We start from the raw sequence: 19389 nt of genomic DNA on the forward strand, positions 1-19389 counted from the left end.
CAGTTTCTTTTTAGCACAAGGTTCATTTGGACAACAATGATAAAGACAATTGTCTTAATCTCCCACTTGTCTTGACCTCTGAGATAAGGGCAAGAAGGCTCAGAAGAAGTGAAGTTTCTCAAATCTCTTCTTTTAAAATGTATGGCTCATGCCTTTATTCCAAGAGCTCAGGGGACAGGTGGAACTCTGCAAGTTTAAGGTCAGCCTGGTCTATCATAGCAAATTCCAGGCCACGCAGGTTGGCACTAGCCATATACCTAGGAAAGTTCTTAACCGTGAATAACTTACAAGTGATGTGTTTGAACTTTCTGTAGCTCAAAACGTAGTATTTCTTCCAGTTAGTTGTAAGCTGTTAAATGCCTGCAATGGATGTGTGTTTTGAGTGCTCATTTCCCCAGTTGATGGTGATGTCTGGGAGAAGATATGGAAACTTTAGGAAGCAGGTGATAGCTCAAAGAAGTAGTTGGTTAGGGACAGGTCTTCAAAAGCTGACATCCCATTCCTGGCTCTAACATTTTCTGTTTCTTGGTTCACTGTGAAGTAGGAAGGCATCACCACACATTTTCAGTGACAAGAACTCTGCCATACTTCTCCACCAGGATAGATTGAGACTTTCTGAAGCTGTAAACTCAAAGAATTTTTTGCCCCTACAAGTCTGTTCTGTCTGGTATTTGACCACTACAACACAGAACTAACAAATATACTCCCTTTATTCAAGTAATACTCAGGAATGCAGAGTTACCTGAAAAGACCAGAAAGCAGTATATATTAGCTATTTGAATATTTGTAAATGTCTGTACACAACATGGGCTATGGCAAGGATTTATGGTGTGATATTTGTTTAGAAACTATCTACAAAGCTTACAAAAACAGCTGATACCAATAAAAAGATAACTTCTGCAAGGCTGCCCTTTGCTTCCGCTGTGCGATGTGACTTTTACAAGTTGAAGTGTGTGTGTGTGTGTGTGTGTGTGTGTGTGTGTTTGTGTGTGTCATGTGATATTCGCTAATCTCTTTACCTTTGTTCTCAGGTCTTGGGGGAAGATGCAGAATTCTCATTCAGTGAAGCATATGGATTTGGAGAATAGCTTTTGTTTTCCTGGAGAACAGTTTTTATTTGGAGAACAGTTTTTGTTTTCCTGGAGAAACAGGCAGCAGGCCTGATCTTGCTATAATAGTAGTCTCTAACAATTACAGGACATAGTGTCCGAACAATTCAATATCAAGCTCCATGGCCTTTGAAGTGTCATTTCAATTGGTCAGGAATAAAATTAATGTATGCAGTTCAGCTTATCCAGAAAAACAAAACAAAACAAAACAAACAAACAAAACTCAAGGAGTTTTAAATTTCAGTCCTAAACATATACACAGAACTTAAAACAGCAACAACTGATTTCACTTTCCATCTCTCCATCCCATTAATTCAGTCCAGGTAGAAAAGGGCTGAATTTTTTCCTTCTTCACATTCATTCTATCACATCAGCATATTTAGTGGCTTAGTGCAACACCAAAGCAGAAATACAAGCTTTTTAAAGTGCTGAGAAGGCAGTGAGAGCAGAAAAAGCTCTTCTTCTTGGGCTCATTAGGTGAGGGCCACCATCATTTAGGACATCAACCCTAACAGAGGGCCATCTTCAAGGTGGATTGCTCCTGTTCAGTGTGTCCTTCACTCCCTACGCCTATTGATAGACCCAGAGCTGAAGACGGACCGTGACAACCTAGCAGATTCACATCTTCTGACCAAGGAAGTCAACTCTGCGGCAGATATTCTTCTCTCCAAAAGAGAGAGGCAAAGCCTACAGCAGATGGGCTGCCATTCTACATTCCTTGTAAGCTGACCAATATTTTGCCCAAGACATGAAAAATAAAACAAAACAACAACAAAAAGTAAGACTGGGGAGGCCCTGAAGAAATAGGAGAAGTGATGCCCCTGGTGAATGAGGTGAGGCACCCAGAATGCATCTGGCCAGCCAAATGGGAATTTCAAAACTCTTCACAATGGAATGCTGTGGAAAGGTCAGACATTTTATAGCAAGGATGCACCCGCTCTATAAAGGCAGACATAAACCTGAAAACAATGGGTCTAAGTAGTACAGAGAAACCACGGAGCGTTTCTCTGATGGTCTTCACTCTTTTGTTTGTTTGACATAGTCTCTTTATCAACAGCACAAGCCTGGAATTCCTGAGTCCACAGTCACATCCTGCCATCGCTTTATGCTTTTTACGTAAAAACCCATTGACTGAGGTGGGAGTTTCATGAACAAAACAATAGCCGGATATGAGGGTGGGAAAAGGGGCATATGGGACATTTGATCTGTGCGATGCATAATTACAAATGGAGTCTATGTGGGCAAAGAGGTATGAATCAGTAGCTAATTGACCAATGTAACAAAATTCAGCCATTTTTGGAAGTCTTAGTGCCAGGTAGAAGAAAGCACCGTTTGCTATCTGTTGCATTTAAGCACTGACCGGAAGGAGCATAAACTAAGATAATAATAACTTGCATGGCCCATTACAATTATAAAGTGCTTTTTCATTGTTTTGTTTCATTTTGGGGGGACAAGGCCTTGCCATGTAGCTCATCCCAGCCTGGAACATAGTTCTCCTGCCTCAGTCTCCTCAGTGTTGGCATCACAGGTGTGCACAGACATGCCCAGTATACAGCTACAAGTGCCTTTCCCCTTCTGTTTTTCTTTTGTGTCTGGTACTTAATAAGTCAAGTGGAGAGCGTTATGATATGTCTTATTATTATCATTCTTATTTTGCAGATAGGAAAGTGGGGAAAAGTAAGTATCAGCCTATGACCACACACTTAAAAATGCGTGGGATTGAATATAGCTATTCAAGTTTAAAAATTAAAAATTTCTTTGTCAGTGTGTGTGTGGTGTGTGTGCGTGAGCGCATGTGTGTAGATGAGTTCATGACATGGAGGACTGTGGAGCTCAGAGAACAACCTCAGATGCTAGTCTTCATCTCCTGCCCTGTTTTAGACAGGGACTCCTTGTTTGCTCTTGTTTATGACAGACTATCCAGCCCACAAGCTTCTGGGTACTCTCATCTCCCTGTCCCACATCATTATAGGAAAGCTGAGGTTCCTGATGTGTGCTCCTGAACGTAGCTCTACTGGAACCTGAGGGTCTGAGTTCAGGTCTTCACATTTGGGTGGCAAGCACTTTATTCACTGATTCATCTCCACAGCCTCAAACTACAAACTACCACAAAATCATTTTGCCACCACCATGGTATCTGGCAACACACTACAGCAACCCTCCCCCGACTTCACTGAGAATTTGCATCACCTTTCTTAGGCAAGATGTCCTCGACCATACACAGCATGGTCTTCACATTGCATTGTGTGCACATGAGGTTACATTTTCAAACCTTAACTGACAAAATGTTAGTGAGTTCCTCACGGTGAAGAGATGTGGACAGCTTCTCTCTCTGAAGAGTCCAATTGAGGCTCGGAATCTGAAATGCTGCCTGTCTTACAATTGACAACACGAATATCCCCCAAATCGGTGGCCCAGTGCTTACTCAAACTGTAGGTATCAATTAATGCTTTTCATCAAGAAGCCCAGAGCTTCTCATTGTTCCAGGCTCTTACCAAATCTACCGGAAAAGAGGCACATCCTGCCAGTCTCAATTCTTTTGTGTGGATAGAAAAGACGAGGTTAAGAAAGACGGAATAGCCCAATGCCACCCAGCTGGCCTAAGCAAGACCAGGCACAGAACTTGGATGACCCAAACCTGCGGCTCACTTCAGTTCTTTAGAGGAATGGCACATCAAGTATGGGAGCTTCTCTGAGAGCGAGAGAACTAGCACAAAGGTATACCTAGGCACGCTTGCCACCAATGCTTCTAACGACCAGAAAGGAGGCAAAGAATGAGTATTATGGTGATTAGAGACCTCTAACTCCCTCTACTCAGAAGGAGTTAAAGGCACTATTAATGAACAGCCAGCCTACCCATTCCCTCTCAAATGAGGCTGACAACCCAAAAGCATATTTGTGGGCTCCAGCCGAATGAAGCAGGAGACACTCAGGTGTCTTAGAACACTCTCCCCTTTCTTGCAGAAAAGTCTGAGCTCTGGGACCCCACCAGACCTTACTGTTGGCCGTCCACCTTTGCCCTATTGTTCTCGTTCATCTCTGAGACATTTCTCTCTCTACACCCCATAAATGCTCTTGTATTGTACCCAGTAATAAAACAGCCTCCCCTGTTTTCAATTATTTTGTAACAATTAAGTATGCAAATGTGGGAGCACTATTTAATAAACTTCTATGAACATTTAGAAGGAAAGAATGAACCAACAAAAATCAGGATCATCAAAGGACTCTTACAAAACCAGTATTTTGAGCCTTTAATTGAAAATGAATCAGAAACAGGCGTGTGAAATTTCCCATGAAATACACATAGGGTTTTAAAAAAATTTAGAGCGTACTCTGGGAAGAAAAGAGTCTGGGTCAAACCCAGTCCACACTGATGGGAAGAAAAAGGTTAATTGCAAGGAACTCAGTCTGGGCCCCACTGCCAGTCTACAAGACTTTCTGGGGACAGGGGCAAGGAGAGCAAGGAGGGATGCCCTGGTAATTCCCCTACTACAGTGCAGAACAAGACAATCTATACAGATCTATGGAGCTCCAGAAGGAATAGCTTAGCAACCCAGAGCAGCAAACTCAAACCACAGGATCCATCCCCAAAGCACTCTGGGAAAATGGTCTGCATGCCCATTTCCTGAAGCATTTCCACTCATTGTCTCTTGGAAAGTGATGGGAACATAGCTGTCTCGAAATCCTCAGACCCCAAAGAGGTGTCCTGTGTGGTACTAACGACCTTCTTTGGGTGTACTAATGACCTTCATGGAATCTGTGGACTCTACTATGGAAGAAGGTCAGGTCTGAGCAGTGTGTTACACATAGTATGTCGGGGCTAAAGAAAATTGTGTAAGAAAACTCAGGGGTCTTTTTCCAGAATACCTGATAGTAACAGGCCTGGGGACAAAGCTGCAGGCAGACTACAAGTGAAAGAAAATGCACATTGATGACTCTGGCCTATCCCTTCCACTTGGCATCAACAATGCTGGTTACCTGAGCATTCCAGATGTACACCCTTATGCATACTCCTCATTCTAGATAGTCCTGAATTCTTTTGTTCTCGGGAGAACACCCGTGTAACTCGTTTCTTTCTAGAGCTGTTAACATTAGAGGAATGGGCTAAAATAATTGTCTATCACTAACCACAATGATTTGCTCTTTTAGCTATGACCTTGCCAAGAAGTAGGTTCCAGTGTTATTATTTCCCTCTTCCAAATCAGTGGTGATTACAATCAAAAAGCCTTACTAATATGATTGTTCAGCTGCTCAAGTGGCACCTACAGAACTTGTCTCTTCAGTTCCTCAGGTGGATTATGGCAATAGTCAGAAAAGAGACAGAATCAAAGCTCAAAGTCCTTGTTAGTTTAGTTAAGCCCTGGTGCCTTCACTCTGGGAAACACATTTATTATGGAATGTGTCCATTTGGGCACATGTATCCTTAATCATTGCTGGTGGCATTCTTGCCGGCTTCTCACCTCCTGAAGCACTGGATCTTTAAACCTAATCTGTCTTTTCTGTCCAATGCCGTCTTACGCCATAAGAGTTTGGAAGAGGAGCATATTGAGTCTGTGTGACAGCCGCTTTGAGGAGCATAACAGACATACAAACATTGCCTTAATTTTCCATTTTTCTAAATCTGTTCAAGTGGCTCACTGCATCCTGATAATCTCACATGGCTCTCCTTACAAGCTGACCTGATACTGTGTGAGAAAAATAAAATGCAAAGTGAGCATTTAGCTTTATGCATGAAAAATGAAAACTTCAAAATAACATATCATTTAGCGCTAAATTGTGTTTGCTCCCAAGGATCCTTAGAGCTATGGTTTTCTTTGTTCTACCAAAGGAAAAAGGAAATATATCAGGAAGCTGAGCCAGTCCACAGGAAGTCTCTCTTGGGCTGATAAAAGGAACTGATGTTCAGTGGCTTGGGATGCAGTTATAAGTCAATCTGTCTTGAAATAACAAGAAACGCTGTTCAAGAGAAACTGGAACCTGAAGTCAGCCTTGCTCAGTCGTTTCCTTTAACCATCACAGAACACTCCCTTCTTTGTGTTTATCATAACTGCCCAAATCTTTCTTTTATTTAAAGTCTGTGTGAAGTTTTGTGAGCATATGAATGAAAGAGGAGGAAAAGGAGGGCAAGACTTAAAGAAAGAGGGGACAAAGGAGAAAATGAGGGAGGCGGAAGAGGAAGCACAGTCAAGTCAAAGTGTCTGCTTATTCTCTGTTGAGTTACAGAACTTATTTTGAATCACCTCTGTTGTTCATTAAGGTAAAACAGAGCCTTTCAATTTCACAGTCTGTCTCTTGCCCACCTGCCAGTACACCTGCTAGGAAAGCTAGGCTGGCTTTTTCCTGGATACACAGGGAGGGAGTAAGTCTTCATGCATAATTGCTGGTGGAGTATGAACAATTTAGTGGATCTGACTAGCATACCCAGTACTCAGGAGTCATGGAGACTAGAAACAACAAAATCTATGTATTTTTCACAAGGTGATTTAAAGCTGAGCCTTGTGGTACAGGTAGGAGGATTGCAAATTCTAGGCCTGCCTAGGCTAGAGATCAAGTTCGGGCCTAACCTGAACAACTTAGAAAAACCCTGGCCGAAAACAAATAGTAAACCAACCAACCAACCAAACAAACAAACAAAACCAACTTTATTTTGAATGTTGCTCAATGGTAAAGCATTTTCCTAGAGCAAGTACAAAGCCCAGGATACAACCTGCAATGCCAAGAGGCTAAAAGAGACAGTAGAGGAGTCAGACTTTGAGTCCTAAACTACGTGGAGGCATGTGTCCATTTGGTGATTTTTCATAGTGACTAGGTACCATAAACTTTGGAGGCAGTAGGATTTGGTCTAGATAATTTCTCCTCACCTTTCTACCTGGATAGACAACCTAGAATAAGTTACTCAATTGCTTCAAAATGGAAACAATACATATATCATAGGGTTGATATAAGGACCAAGGTAAATGTCAGAAGTCAGCACCTAAAGCAAGATTAATAACTAGGTTTTTAATTTTTTTTCTTTTGCTGATGATCATCCATGTTTTTACAGCCCTTAGATGGATAGTGAGTAATGCATTCAGTCTGAGGTAAGAACTATAAGAAAAGAGGCCTTAGCTGGACCACTGGATCCACACAGATGGCCTGTGATACTATTTCACACCGAATTGGGGCCCTCTGAGGCAGACCATGTTTGCCCATAGCAGGGCACCACTTCCTGTTTCAAGAAGCAGAAAAAAAAAATAAAAAGCCTTCCAGAAAACTCATTAAGAAGCTCAACATTCTTCTTAGACATCAAATAAGTCCTCAAAATATTGTTTTCTTAAGAGTTAAGTGTAAATGAATAAAAACCAGACAAATTCAATTTCCCTTCAATTAAATAGGATTTTTTAAAAGTCTAGGGTAAAGGCTCTTGGAGCCAAATGTGTTTTGGGTTTTAAATGCTACTGAGGTTTAGAAAAGAGTCTAAGACCCCAGTGCAGAGTTGGGCCCTATTCTTAGATGGTGTCAAAACACAGGGATCAGCATCATTGTGCCATGAGTTGCCAGTGGAGACAACTGGGCTTCCAGCAACTCACAAAAAAAAAAACCTTCTAAGAGCTCAGCCGGTGGCTGATCTTGTGCTTGACCCAACAGCACAGCTTGGGGAGTTAAAAGCTGAATAATTTACAAGATTAACCTATTTTTTTCATCTTTTTGGGGTCTTAGAGCAGCCACACTAGAGAAGAAAGAATGTCATATTGTTCAGTCACCAACACTTCAAAATAGTCACCAACACTCCAAAATCAGGCACAGGAGTATACAACCTAGCCATGATGAATATGGGATTGGAAGAGAATGTTGTCACTGTGATTCAGTTTACACATGGGATGAATAAGAAAGAAATGTCATATGAGCAGCAGAAGCCAAGGGACTTGCCCAGGATCCAATAGCTGCTTTGAGGTAGAGCCTGGCTAGAAATACAGTGTGTGACCGACTCCCTGATCACACTACTCCTCAAAATGAGATATCAAGTCTCTGAGGTCCATGCACTTTGGTTAGAATGGTTTCAATAAATCCCTAAATTTTAAATTTTTGCTTTTCTAAATTGTGAAAATAATATATGCTAATGATTAAAGAATAAGTGCCCAGAATTTATGATATGGAAGGTAGACTTTTACTTTTCCATGTTCAGAGGCACCTAGTTTTAATTATTTGATGTATATATTTCTAGAACATATTTGTACTTGAATAATCATACATATGTGTACTATTTTTTTCTATAAATGGGCTATTCAGTTTGAAATTTTCTTTTTTTATTTGATAATATTCCATTGAGAGTTTTCTAAATTAGTGTTTATAAGAATTATTTTACTCCGTTTAACATCGGCATGGCATCCTCGTATATACATATATATCTTACCTAATTATCTGTCACCTTACTGATGCTTATCATAAACAATTTTTCATTTTTGCCATTATAAAGATGTTAGTATAATCATCTTGTATATACATCTTTAGTATCTGAATAAATATAGACAAGGGCAAGGCAGTGACTCTTTCTAACATGGCACATTAATTATTACATTCTTTTTATCTTTGTTGTCCTTTTTGGACAGCTGTAAGAATACCACTCTTTTCATTTGAAGATCTTTGTGTACCCATAGTCTTGAGAGTCTTAAGTTGTTCATTCATTTGTATCTCCTCTAGTTTCTTTGTGCATTTCTCATCAAGTGGTCTTTTCCTTATTGATCTGTAAATAGTCACTGCACCTGAAAGTAAGTATGAGAAACAATCTTCAAGTTTTCTTGTTTGTCTTTTCAGTCTAAGTGTTTTGTTTTGTTTTGTTTTTGTGGTGCTGGCAAACAAACACAGCATCTTGGCCATGCTGCTCTCTCACTGATCCACAAAGCAACCCTATGTTTTTCCTTTATGTGTTTTGTTTGTCTCGATGTTAATATATGCATTGGAGACCCAAAGAAAGAGAGCAGGAAGAATTTTCTTGGCTCAAGCTCTAGATTTCCAAAAAATGTCTCCACAAAGGACTAATATCACCTGAGATGGAGGAGCTGTAGAGTTCTACACTGTTGTCACCTTGGGACACTATACCTAATGTGTCCATAGCATTAAACTATGTTTAAATAGTTCCCCCAAATGTGCACTGCCTTCTTTGGAATTATGGATGATCAGAACTCAAAATGAGGAAGTAGAGAAACTTTCTCTGTCTAGAAATCCAAAAGGAATAGTGGTGACCTCTTGTTCTCATTCATAAATGTGGATCATCTCTGGAACGCTGCGCCTGGTTGTGTTATTCAGTTTGGGTGAATGAATAAATGATTAATTATGAATTAAAAGATAAACGTGCAAGTAAAAATGGACTCTATGGATGTGTAAATTTCAATACAAATATGTACTTCTAGGTGGATTATACCAGAATCAACATAAAGAGAAGTTAAAAGCTGAATAATTTACAAGATTAACCTATTTTTTCATCTTTTTGCTGCATGAATGGTTGTGTGCAATTACTTGCTTTCAGACTAGACTCTTTTCCACATAAAATCAATGAACACTCGCATATTCAGAATGAACAAGTCTACTTCTGGAATGTTAGATGCCAGCAGTTATGTGAAAGCCACACACGTCTAGAAAATCAAGGTTAAGGCTCCCTTGGCACCTGTAATTTAGGCCTCTTGCATGTGTGTCCTGAAATCCAAGGTCTTTCATGACCTTAGATGCAAAGCTCTGGCTGCGTAAATGGGCCTGCTCTTGGAAAATAATTACACAGGATTCAAGTCTGTGTCTTCCTTGAGAGTTTGAAGCCTTTTGTACTCTGAGATTTTGATCATAAAGTAAATTGCAGGTCTGCTGTTTCTACAGATAGGAAGAATCTTAAAGACCTTAGGTATGAGTAATTTTGAAACTGCTGTGAATTTGGTTTGAACAACCTGAGAGTACACTATACCTTCTGTCTCTGATCCTACTGGGATAAGGTACAAAGGTATCTCGGTCTTGGTCTGAACAGATGAAATATCAGAACTATTAATGGATTCAACAGACCCAACCTACTCATGAGAGAATGTCACACTTCTATGAATTTCCATAGAAGTTTGGTTTGAGTCTCAGGGAAACAACCTTCCTTTTTGGATGGTCTCTGTTACCATCTGCTGACTCATTCTTAAAAAGAGCTGAAGTTGTCACCTAGGAAAGATCTCCCAATTAAAAACATATCTCATGTTGAGATTCCCCAGACCACTGGGCAAAAAGCCATATTTGAAGGACCAAATGGTACAATCAACATTTTAAAACTTATTTTTTATAGTCCTGTGCATTCTAGCCACATACTTGACCACTGAGTCAAATTCAACGCCCTTGGTTCTTTGATATAGGATCTTGGCATGCATGTAGTTCAGCCTGAAGTTGAAATCATTATGTGTCCCAGACTGTCCTTTGACTTGAGATACTCCTGTCTCTACATTCTAAGTTCTGGGATGCAGGAATGTGCCCCACTCTTGTGTAATCACTATTTTATAAGACCAGAAGAAATGGAATTTTCCTTTCCTCACTTGGTGCCTGCTGAGTAAGCAGCATCTTGCAGACCTTTCTGTTTTCCCAAATCCATCACTTGTTGTCTAGTCCTGATTTTTCACTAGAAGCTTCTAGTAGAGATTCTAATAAGCCACTGTCATCTCTATTGACTAAACAGCAGGATGACTGTGGGAAGAACACAGCCACTAAGGAATTCTGTACAGCTATGTAGACTACCATAAATTTAAAAGTTGACTATTTTTTATTATATATTTTACAAGACCCAGATTTTTAATCACAATATTTAAGGAAGCCCATATCTACCTCTCTCTGATCTTTCCAACTCCTTCCCAGTGCATTTCTTTTCCAAGGACCTTGACCGTATCACCATATGCAATTCTATCCACACCTCAAGGCCAACTTCTAGATTCACTTATATCAGGAAGTAGCATGGTTGGTGTATGCAGAAGAAGCAGGCATTCTGCCATCAGAAAGACTGGGCTTGAAAAACCCAGCTCTGCCGCCCATTAGCTGTTATCTTGGGCAAGTAGCCTCACCTCTCTGAACTTCCTTTCTTTCTGTGTGAAGCGAAGCTATGGCGGTATAAACTCCATAGGACTGCAGTGAGAATGATTGCTGAGGGAGCATGTGAAAGTGCTTGGCAATGACTGAAAAATTACCCATGTTACTCTTTTCATTAAATCTTTCTCTGTGCTATTCAGATTGTTCTTCCCTTGCAAAGGGATGTCATGTCACTTGATAAACCCCATTAGTACACACAGCTCATCTTCTAGTTGAGAGTCCAAGGCAGGCCACCAGGTCTGGCTCTGAGTAGCAGTCATAAAGTTGAAGTTATATGGTTGGGCATCATACAGTGCCCACTTTGTATAGAAAACAGTTATTTTAGCCACTGCCAATTTCAAAGATACTAGGCCTAGGGGTGACAGCATGGGGAATGGACAGTGATTCCTTTATTACCTTTGGAGACATGACCTGAAGTGTATTACTAAGTGACATGGCAGATATGAAAACAACAGAAAATGAAACAGGGTGTAGCCCTCTGTAGAGAAAAACACCTGCAGAACTTTGAGATGACTAAAAAAGAAAAGTATTATAGAGTATTATAGACAGGCAGGCAGCACACTCCTGTAGTCTCAACACCCAGGAGGTGAAAGCAGTAAGGTCAGAAATCCATGATCATCCTTAAGTACATGGTGAGTCTGACACAAGCCAATGATACACAGAGTGTTCCTCAAACAAGCCAGAGCATGCTCAGTGGGGAGATTGCTCAGTGGGTAAAGCGCTTGCCATACTAGAGAACCTGAGTTTGATTGCCCAGAGTTACATAAAACCAAATAGAAGTAACACAAGGCTCTACTCCCAGGTCTTTATAAACACGAGATCCTGAGCCAGCTAGTCAGCTGCACACAGCAGCTAACAGCAAAAAGACCCTCTCTCAAACAAGGTGGAAGGTGAGTACCAACACCACAGGTCATCCCATTATCTTCATACATATGTACTTGCTAACACACACACACACACACACACACACACACACACACACACACATAAACAAACAATGAACAAAAAACAGACAGGCTTTTAAATTCAGTCTTCAAACATTCCAAACACACTTATTCTATGCCAACATTGTACAGCCAATCCTCAAATGAAATAAAGCAGTAGATTTCCCATTCTAAGTCAAGAAAGGAGTCTAATCTGAAAGCCTATATGTCAGGCTTTAGGTTGAGTAAAATGTTAGTTTGGGGATATTTTGTGAGGTTTAAGGTAGAATAAATGGAAGTTTACTAATGTAAACAATTTGCCAAGATTTTTGTCTTTGTTTCTTGCTGGGAGGGAAATAGACTAATGCTAAATTTCTAGGGGGAAAAGGTTTGATTTCAGCCAAACAAGTTTTAAAACCAATGCCAACTTACTGTTCAACCTCAAACTAAAGAAGACATTGGCATTTTAAATCTTATTTAATGGGGTTGTTACCAAAGACTTTCTTGCTTCACTGTTTAGAAAGTAGCTATTAGGTTTGTCCTAATAATATAAGAGTGTTTTATTTAAAGAGGCAAAACTTCATTTCTTATACCCACTCACCATCAGTAAAGGGTCTGCTGGTTATTTAAATAATGGTATATTTTGGGTAGATTTTTGGTAATGGAATATTTGTTTATGTTACATACAGCCAAACCAGATTGATTCTGGAAAAGAGTTGCATTTCCCAAACCTATCTGAGTATTTGGAATTGTGGGTGTTTTGTGGTGTGTGTGTTTGTGATGTAATTCAAGGAATATATTATATATTTGTCACTAAATTGCAGAAGTGTTATTAGTGTAAGATGCCAGGTATTTCACGATTTCTTTTTTTAAAGCTCTCTTTCTGTGGTAGTCTGTACGTTTACATGGTGTGATATATTATATCTTCATGGTAGAATGGCGTTTCCTAGGAGTCCCGAGTTCTCCTGGAGTCCCTGGGAATCTAGGAGATACTGGAGTATAGTGTGGAAGGGTACTGTGCCTGGCTGCAGGTCGAAGCCGAGGCTGCCCTTACTCTTAGGTATGTTGCTCTCTTGACTGCCCCTTCCCAGAGCCTTGTCCCAGCCCACCGTCTGTCTGGCTCTTCTCTGGCTCACAGGTGGCAGTGTTACTTTGTCCTCAGTCATCATTGAGTGGTTGTTAGAAGTGCTAGCTCTGCTCTGTTCCATTTGTACTTCAGTGGAAGTGCTCTCCCACCTGGGAGAGTCCTCCCACCTGGAATGGTGCCGCCCTATGTAAACCCTAGTCACATCTGTCTCTGTGTGCCTCCATCACCTTCCCTAGAGACATCCAACTGCCGTTTATTCTACACACATAAAGTAGAACCTTAGAACATGAAAAGTGCATCACAGATACATATCAAGGTCATGAAATGTGTATAAATTCAGACCTATGTTCTACTGTGAGCAACAAATCTCCACAAGTACTAATGCAAGATAAAGCTCAACGAATGTACAAGATCTTATCTCATCCTCACTGCGACTTATCTAAAGAAGTTGCTTTAGACCTATTTTACAGATGAGAAAACTGAGAGCCAGGAGCCTTGCTATGACACATGCGGAAAGGAGTAGAAATGAGGACGAAGCTAGGCTTTCTCGGAGGCCTTCCTTTCTTTCTGTCCTCGCTTCCCAATTTCACACACACGTCTAACTCTTTTCTGGTTGATTCCCAATCTTTGATGGTGCACTTTACATTCACACTTTTACAGATGGCATCAGTCTGATCAAAGGAAGCCTGCCTAGAACTAAGATGCAGTTTGAAACCAGGTCATTTCTTCAAGCAGCAAGCAGTATCACGTGCTCTCCAACACTGATACTATCACCGTGGGGAGCCAGGGTGGGGTAGGGTGTTGTTTAATAAAGCAGGTTAACTTGTCTATAGCTAAAGAGGCAAACAAACTATCGGGCTATCCATATGAGTTCTCCCAAGAGACATTCTTGGAAACTGAAAGAACGTAATTTGGAAGGGCAACAAGATCAGGAATGTATAATTTGAAAGGGTTCTGTTTATGCTAACCAAAACAGGGGGCTGTTATAAAGAAAGCCGGGCTTCCCTTACATCCTGAAGCATGTACATCCTGGGCAGCAAGATCCACAGGCATTTTCAAATTTTGTGGTTGAGGAATATGCATGCAGGTGCACAAAATCACATCACAGACTCACTCGGAGCTGATTGTTCCAGGCTGTTCAAACTGGCAGCTCATACCCTAAGTCTATGTCTATGGCTAACATCTGATTTATAGTGACCTCTGACCTCTGTCAGCGTAGGGACAGGATAGTGGTTTAGTATATGAGCAGCTGGAAACTCGAGTGTGAATTAGTCCCACGGAATTTTTTTAAATGAAGATTATGAAGCTCAGAGAGGTTTTAAAGTTGTGAATTTATACAGTAAGATCAGAAGTTGGTTGACATCTCTTCTGATTCAGTAGCTTTCAGTACCTACACCAAGCATGGCCCTGATCCATAAGTGGGGTCTAGGGTTCCTAAAATCAAAAGGCCACATGTCAACAGGAACCTTTGGCTTCCACATAGCTAAAATGCTAAGGACACACTAAAGACGCAATCTTCCAGAACCTTGGTGTACAGAAGATAGCTTGAAAATCGGTTGACCTGTAGATGGCCTTGGAGTTAAGTCTTTTTAAGTCTTTTCCCAGGTGAGAAAAAAGGTGTTCCTTGGGAGGCTTTGGATGGGGCTTGTGGGCTCCCACCATTCATCCTAAAAGAGCCCTCGGTCCCATCTTTGATGTGAAATGCCAAGCTCCTGCTCCAAGGTTGCTCTCAATGCCTGCCATGCCCATCCCAAAATGCATAAAGCAGGGTTAACACATCCTGGGTACACAGACCACAGCTTCCTCCAGGGCTCAGGCCTGTGCTTAGAGGTCTGAACACTGCACAGATATTGCTTCACTTCTTCTCAGAGTGTCCACATCAAGGCTCTGGAGCCATATCACCACCCTTCTGGATCTGAGGGGAGTCCTGGGGGGGGCGAGTAGAACGTGCTCTGAGTGGGGGTGTCAAGATCTTGGGAGGAGCTTCTGGTTCCTGAACCTGGGGGCGCAGGCACTTGCATGAACACCCCAATGGGAAGCAGAGAAACAGGGCCCGGTGACCTCCACTCTCAGGTCTCTAGGGCAGTCCCCTCACCCACCCAAGTCAAGTCTGATAAACCTGTGGCTATTAGATTGACTTAAAACCCCCACTGTTATCTCATCTGTTCTCAAGTTCCTTCAGTTGGTGCCCTTTACCTAAGTCAGCATGTGTGTGTGTGAGAGAGACTTAGAAAATAAAAACACTATGACCCCACCCAGAAGATAAAAATCTGTTCAATTCTCTAGGGCCAACACCTTAATCTTCTCCCAGTCAAGCCATGAGTAGGAAGTCGATTCCTCTGTGTTCTGGGGAATGGCGGGCTCTGCCAGTCCCCACCTCACCAACCTGATAGTTTTTCCAGACCAGCTCCTGCTTGGTGTGCAGCCTTGAAGCTAACGTCTGGTCTCATTCATTCTTCTAAGTCCTCTAAGGTTAGTCACGTTAGGGGGTGTCCCTCCTCTCTGCTCAGGGCCCTACTTCCCCCTTTCAGAGGGAGCAGTCAGCCTTTCTGAAGCGTGACAGGGAACCCAGACTCACGGGTCTTCAGGGCTGCACTTTGCAAACCTAGACCCAGGCGGGGCGGCGCGGATTGGAGGTGGAATCGGCAAGACAGCCCCAGGCCGTGGGCTCAGAACCAGCCACCGCAGGCGGGCGGCTGCGAAGGAGCTTAATTCTTACTGAGGGGACAGCTCCTGGAACCCTTGCTCTGAGGCTGGCGCGCTCACCGAGTCTGAGATCTGGGGCGCAGAGAAGCCACCGGGCTAGGAAGAGCAGCGAGGCGGGCCCCTCTTGGTTGCGAGCAGCCGAGCAGCAGAGCAGCCGGGAGTCGGCAGATCGCCGGGCTGCAGCAGTACTAGGGGGAAGAGAAACCAGTCTAGCTGACATGTAAACAGGGGCTTCCACTCGGACCCGGCGGGCTCAGCCGGATCCTCACACACACTCCCTTGCACCCCTCCCCGTCCGCAGCTGAGCCTCTAACTTGCCCCGGTGACCGGGGGGGGGGGGGGCGGGGGGGGGGCACGACCCTCTGCGAACGCAGCCCTCGCTGGTGCTGCGCTCTCGCTCTCTCTCTCTCTCTCTGCCCCTGAAGAGAGGAAACTGACGGCTAGACGAGTGCCCCACGCCGCCGGGGCAAGTGGCCTGGGTGCCGGGTGGGAGCCGACTCCGGTCCGCGCCCCGGGTCCCCGGGTTTCGGCTGCCGGATCTGGCCAGCCGGCGGGCGGCGCACTGGGAGCCTGGCGGACTCCACTGTGGCACACGGGTTGAGGGGGTAGATGGCCCCGGGCGGGGAGGCTGGCCGGCCTCCTCGGAAACGGGGGGACTAGGCACCGGGAGGAGACGGCGCGAAGCCGGGGCGCGGAAGGAAGGGAGAGCGGCCACGTCTTCCGGGACCCCGGCGCCCAGCCCTCCCGCCACCCCGCTCGGCCCGCGCCCCGCGCGCCCACTGCCCGGCTGCTTACCTTAATAGTCCCGTCCATTTGGCCAAGTCTGCAGCCGAGCCCCCCAATATTCCACACATTGACCCGGTTACAGCCTGACCTCGCAGCCCCTTCAGATTAGCCCGGCGCGGCCTCGCTGGCGCCCTGGGCCCTCTCTGAGTGCCCCCTGCGAGCGCCTTGCCCTCGCTCCCCTGTGCACGTTTGTTGTTGTAGCGGATCGAAAAAGAGACAGTTAACCGGATGAAACTTTTTTTCAGCTAATTTTGGGAAGTGACTTCACTTTGCGATCGGGGAGGAAGTCCTATCTCTCTCTCTCTCTCTCTCTCTCTCTCTCTCTCTCTCTCTCTCTCTCTCTCGCCCTCTCCTCTCTCTTCTCTGCTCTCTCTTGTCTTCCCTCCCCCACACCCCCTCTTCCTCTCCTCGCCTAGCCCTGCTTTTCGCATCACTCGCTATATAAATATACGCGAGATGCCCAGATACATTCATGCACTGCGCACACAGGATACTTGCTCCTGGGAGATAAGAGCCGGCCAGGAACAATGACGGGGTCCACGCCCAGTGTCAGCGCCCTGATTCCTGCAGTCTGCAACTCCCCCATCACCTTCCCCCCAAATCCAAAGCCAAACGCCTCTGGCCTCTTTCCTTTCCCTTGTGCCTTTGGCTGAAGGTGGCCCTCCTGACTCATTCACTTTCCGTTTCTTCCCACAGATACATTCATTAATGCTTTTTCCAGCCGGAGTCAAACTTTTTTTGGGGATGGGAGGAAGAAGGCGGGAGAGTTTGCAAGGATAGGGGATAATCTAGCTCCTACTGCCAAAGGAGATTCGGACGCAGATCAAGGCAAACCGACCAGTTTTTTTTTTTTAAAAGGAAAAAGAAAGAAAGAAAGAAAGAAAGAAAGAAAGAAAGAAAGAAAGAAAGAAAGAAAGAAGGAAGGAAAAGGAAGAGAAAGAAAGAACCCGCATCCAAGCACTGGACTCCGGAGCAGCTCAAGGCGAATTCTGGGTCTGGCGGACCTGAGCTGTCAAGGGTGTGACTCAACACAGCACACTGTTAGGACGGAGGCGCCGGTGCACCGCAGCGCCTCAACTCCGGGTTCCCCTAGCCTGCGGAGGAGGTGGACCCGCCGCTTCCCAGGCCACTTATCCACGCCTTCTTGGGTTAAAGCCTCTCACTTATCCGGACCCGACGGCCCAAGCCTCGGTCCTGCGGGTCAATGTCACCGCAGCTCCCAAGGAACTGACGCTGGGGCCAGCGCGCCCTCCACGCCACCGAACGGGCCCCAGGAGCGCGACCTGCCGCGGTTCAGCACGGCCCCAACATTCTCGGAGGAGACCTGGCGGACGGAGGAGGCTCTAAGCTGGGGGCTGTCATCCCCACCCAGCGGCGCGGCCCGCGTCAACCGCCGGGCTCTCTCTGAGGTCTCCCGCCTCCCCCGCAGCACCCGGGAGCGCGTTAGTCAAGGCTGCCTCGGGGGTACCGGCGCTCGCGAGCGGCCTGACTCCCATCTCCCCGACTTCCAAAACAGGTTACCTTATCCACGCTCTTCAGACCACGCTGTGGACTTTCTCACTTTTATTTAAGAGTCCTCCGGGAAAAGAGGGGGGAAAAATCCAGAGCAGATCCGAATAAATTGGAAAGAAAAAAAAATTTCAAAAGGGTGTCCACGGCGAAAATAAAAAAAAAAAAAGGTGACTTATTAATTCTTTATTTCTTCAGGAGCAATTGCGCTCGCTCGCCTCCCTCCCTCCCGCCTCCCCCCCTATCCAAATTAGTCTCATCAATTCAATTCCAATTTAGGGTTCGAACACAGACACGGGTCTGAACGTGACCAGACCTGGAGTGGCGGTGCAGCCTGCCAGCAATTGAGACTCGGTTTACTGTGGGGGGTGGGGTGAGGGCCGGGCCCACTCCCCCTCCTCCTGTCTGCTTCTCAATCCAGGGGTCTGCTCCGTGGCTCCCCTGGGACAGCCACATCTGGTTACCGCTAGCGGGGTCAGTCCCCCCCTTTGCCTGGGGCCACCAGTTCTGGAGTTCAATTAAAAGAAATCAGGCTTAACCCCTTCCTGCCCGCAGCAAGGCTGCCCGCCTTCTTGCTCTTCCCGTCGGCGTTTCCACATGCTTTCCAGAGAGGAAAGAGGTTAAAGGGAAAGGAAGAATGAATTACATCCTTTCAAACCCCAAATTATTTCCTTTTCAGCCCAGACTCTACAGACTTTCGAACGACACCGTAGCGTTCAGGAGGGTGCACCCAAGCCACACTGCGCCTCATTTTGCCCCAAAGGACGGCTTACTCCTCCACGCCAAGGTTCCCCTTCCAGGCACTGGACAGTCACAGCGGCCACTAATAGCCACCCCACGTGTAGTCGCAAACCCCGCCCCATCCCCCACCCCGTTAGAAAGCGCCGAGCAGCAGACCATCACCAGGTTTTTCTTTTCAGGTTCTGTTGATCTGGCAAATGACAGTAATCGTCCTTGCTCTGTCGGGCAGTCACTAGGATAACCCCTAACTTCACTGAGCCCAATCCCTTTCCTCTCCCAAGTGCTGTTAACAAGAATCCAGATCGAAATGAAGACTTGAACTCCCATCTCAGATGAGGAACCGAAGAATACTTTTTGCCTCTGCCTGCAAAGCTGACTTCCTAAACTGCAAGAACTGACTGAAGCCATTTTACAATGTTGAGGGGGGCTAGAGTAGGTACCCCTGTGTACA

The 19389-nt window shown here is 44.6% G+C and overlaps 1 protein-coding gene across 3 annotated transcripts in view; it reads right to left on the reverse strand.

Annotated features, from left to right (window-relative positions):
• The window catches only part of Fli1 (Fli-1 proto-oncogene, ETS transcription factor), a 116154-nt gene extending 98847 nt beyond the window's left edge, over positions 1–17307 (reverse strand). Inside the window, exons 1-2 of one of the 3 annotated variants that reach the window (XM_060371419.1) lie at positions 16698–17307; positions 15963–16090 (exon numbers count right to left, since the gene is read on the reverse strand). Coding sequence is in view for 1 of the 3 variants with exons in the window: in XM_021651586.2 (XP_021507261.1) it covers positions 16698–16715 (18 nt within the window). In the remaining 2 variants the exon portion in view is untranslated. Of the gene's footprint in view, positions 1–15582; positions 15604–15962; positions 16091–16697 lie in introns of those variants that run through there. The other 2 variants (XM_021651586.2, XM_060371426.1) reach the window with 2 other exon arrangements.
• Between the last annotated feature and the right edge of the window lie 2082 nt (positions 17308–19389).

Source organism: Meriones unguiculatus, chromosome 1 (assembly GCF_030254825.1).
Source record: "Meriones unguiculatus strain TT.TT164.6M chromosome 1, Bangor_MerUng_6.1, whole genome shotgun sequence".
Classification (NCBI taxonomy): domain Eukaryota; kingdom Metazoa; phylum Chordata; class Mammalia; order Rodentia; family Muridae; genus Meriones; species Meriones unguiculatus.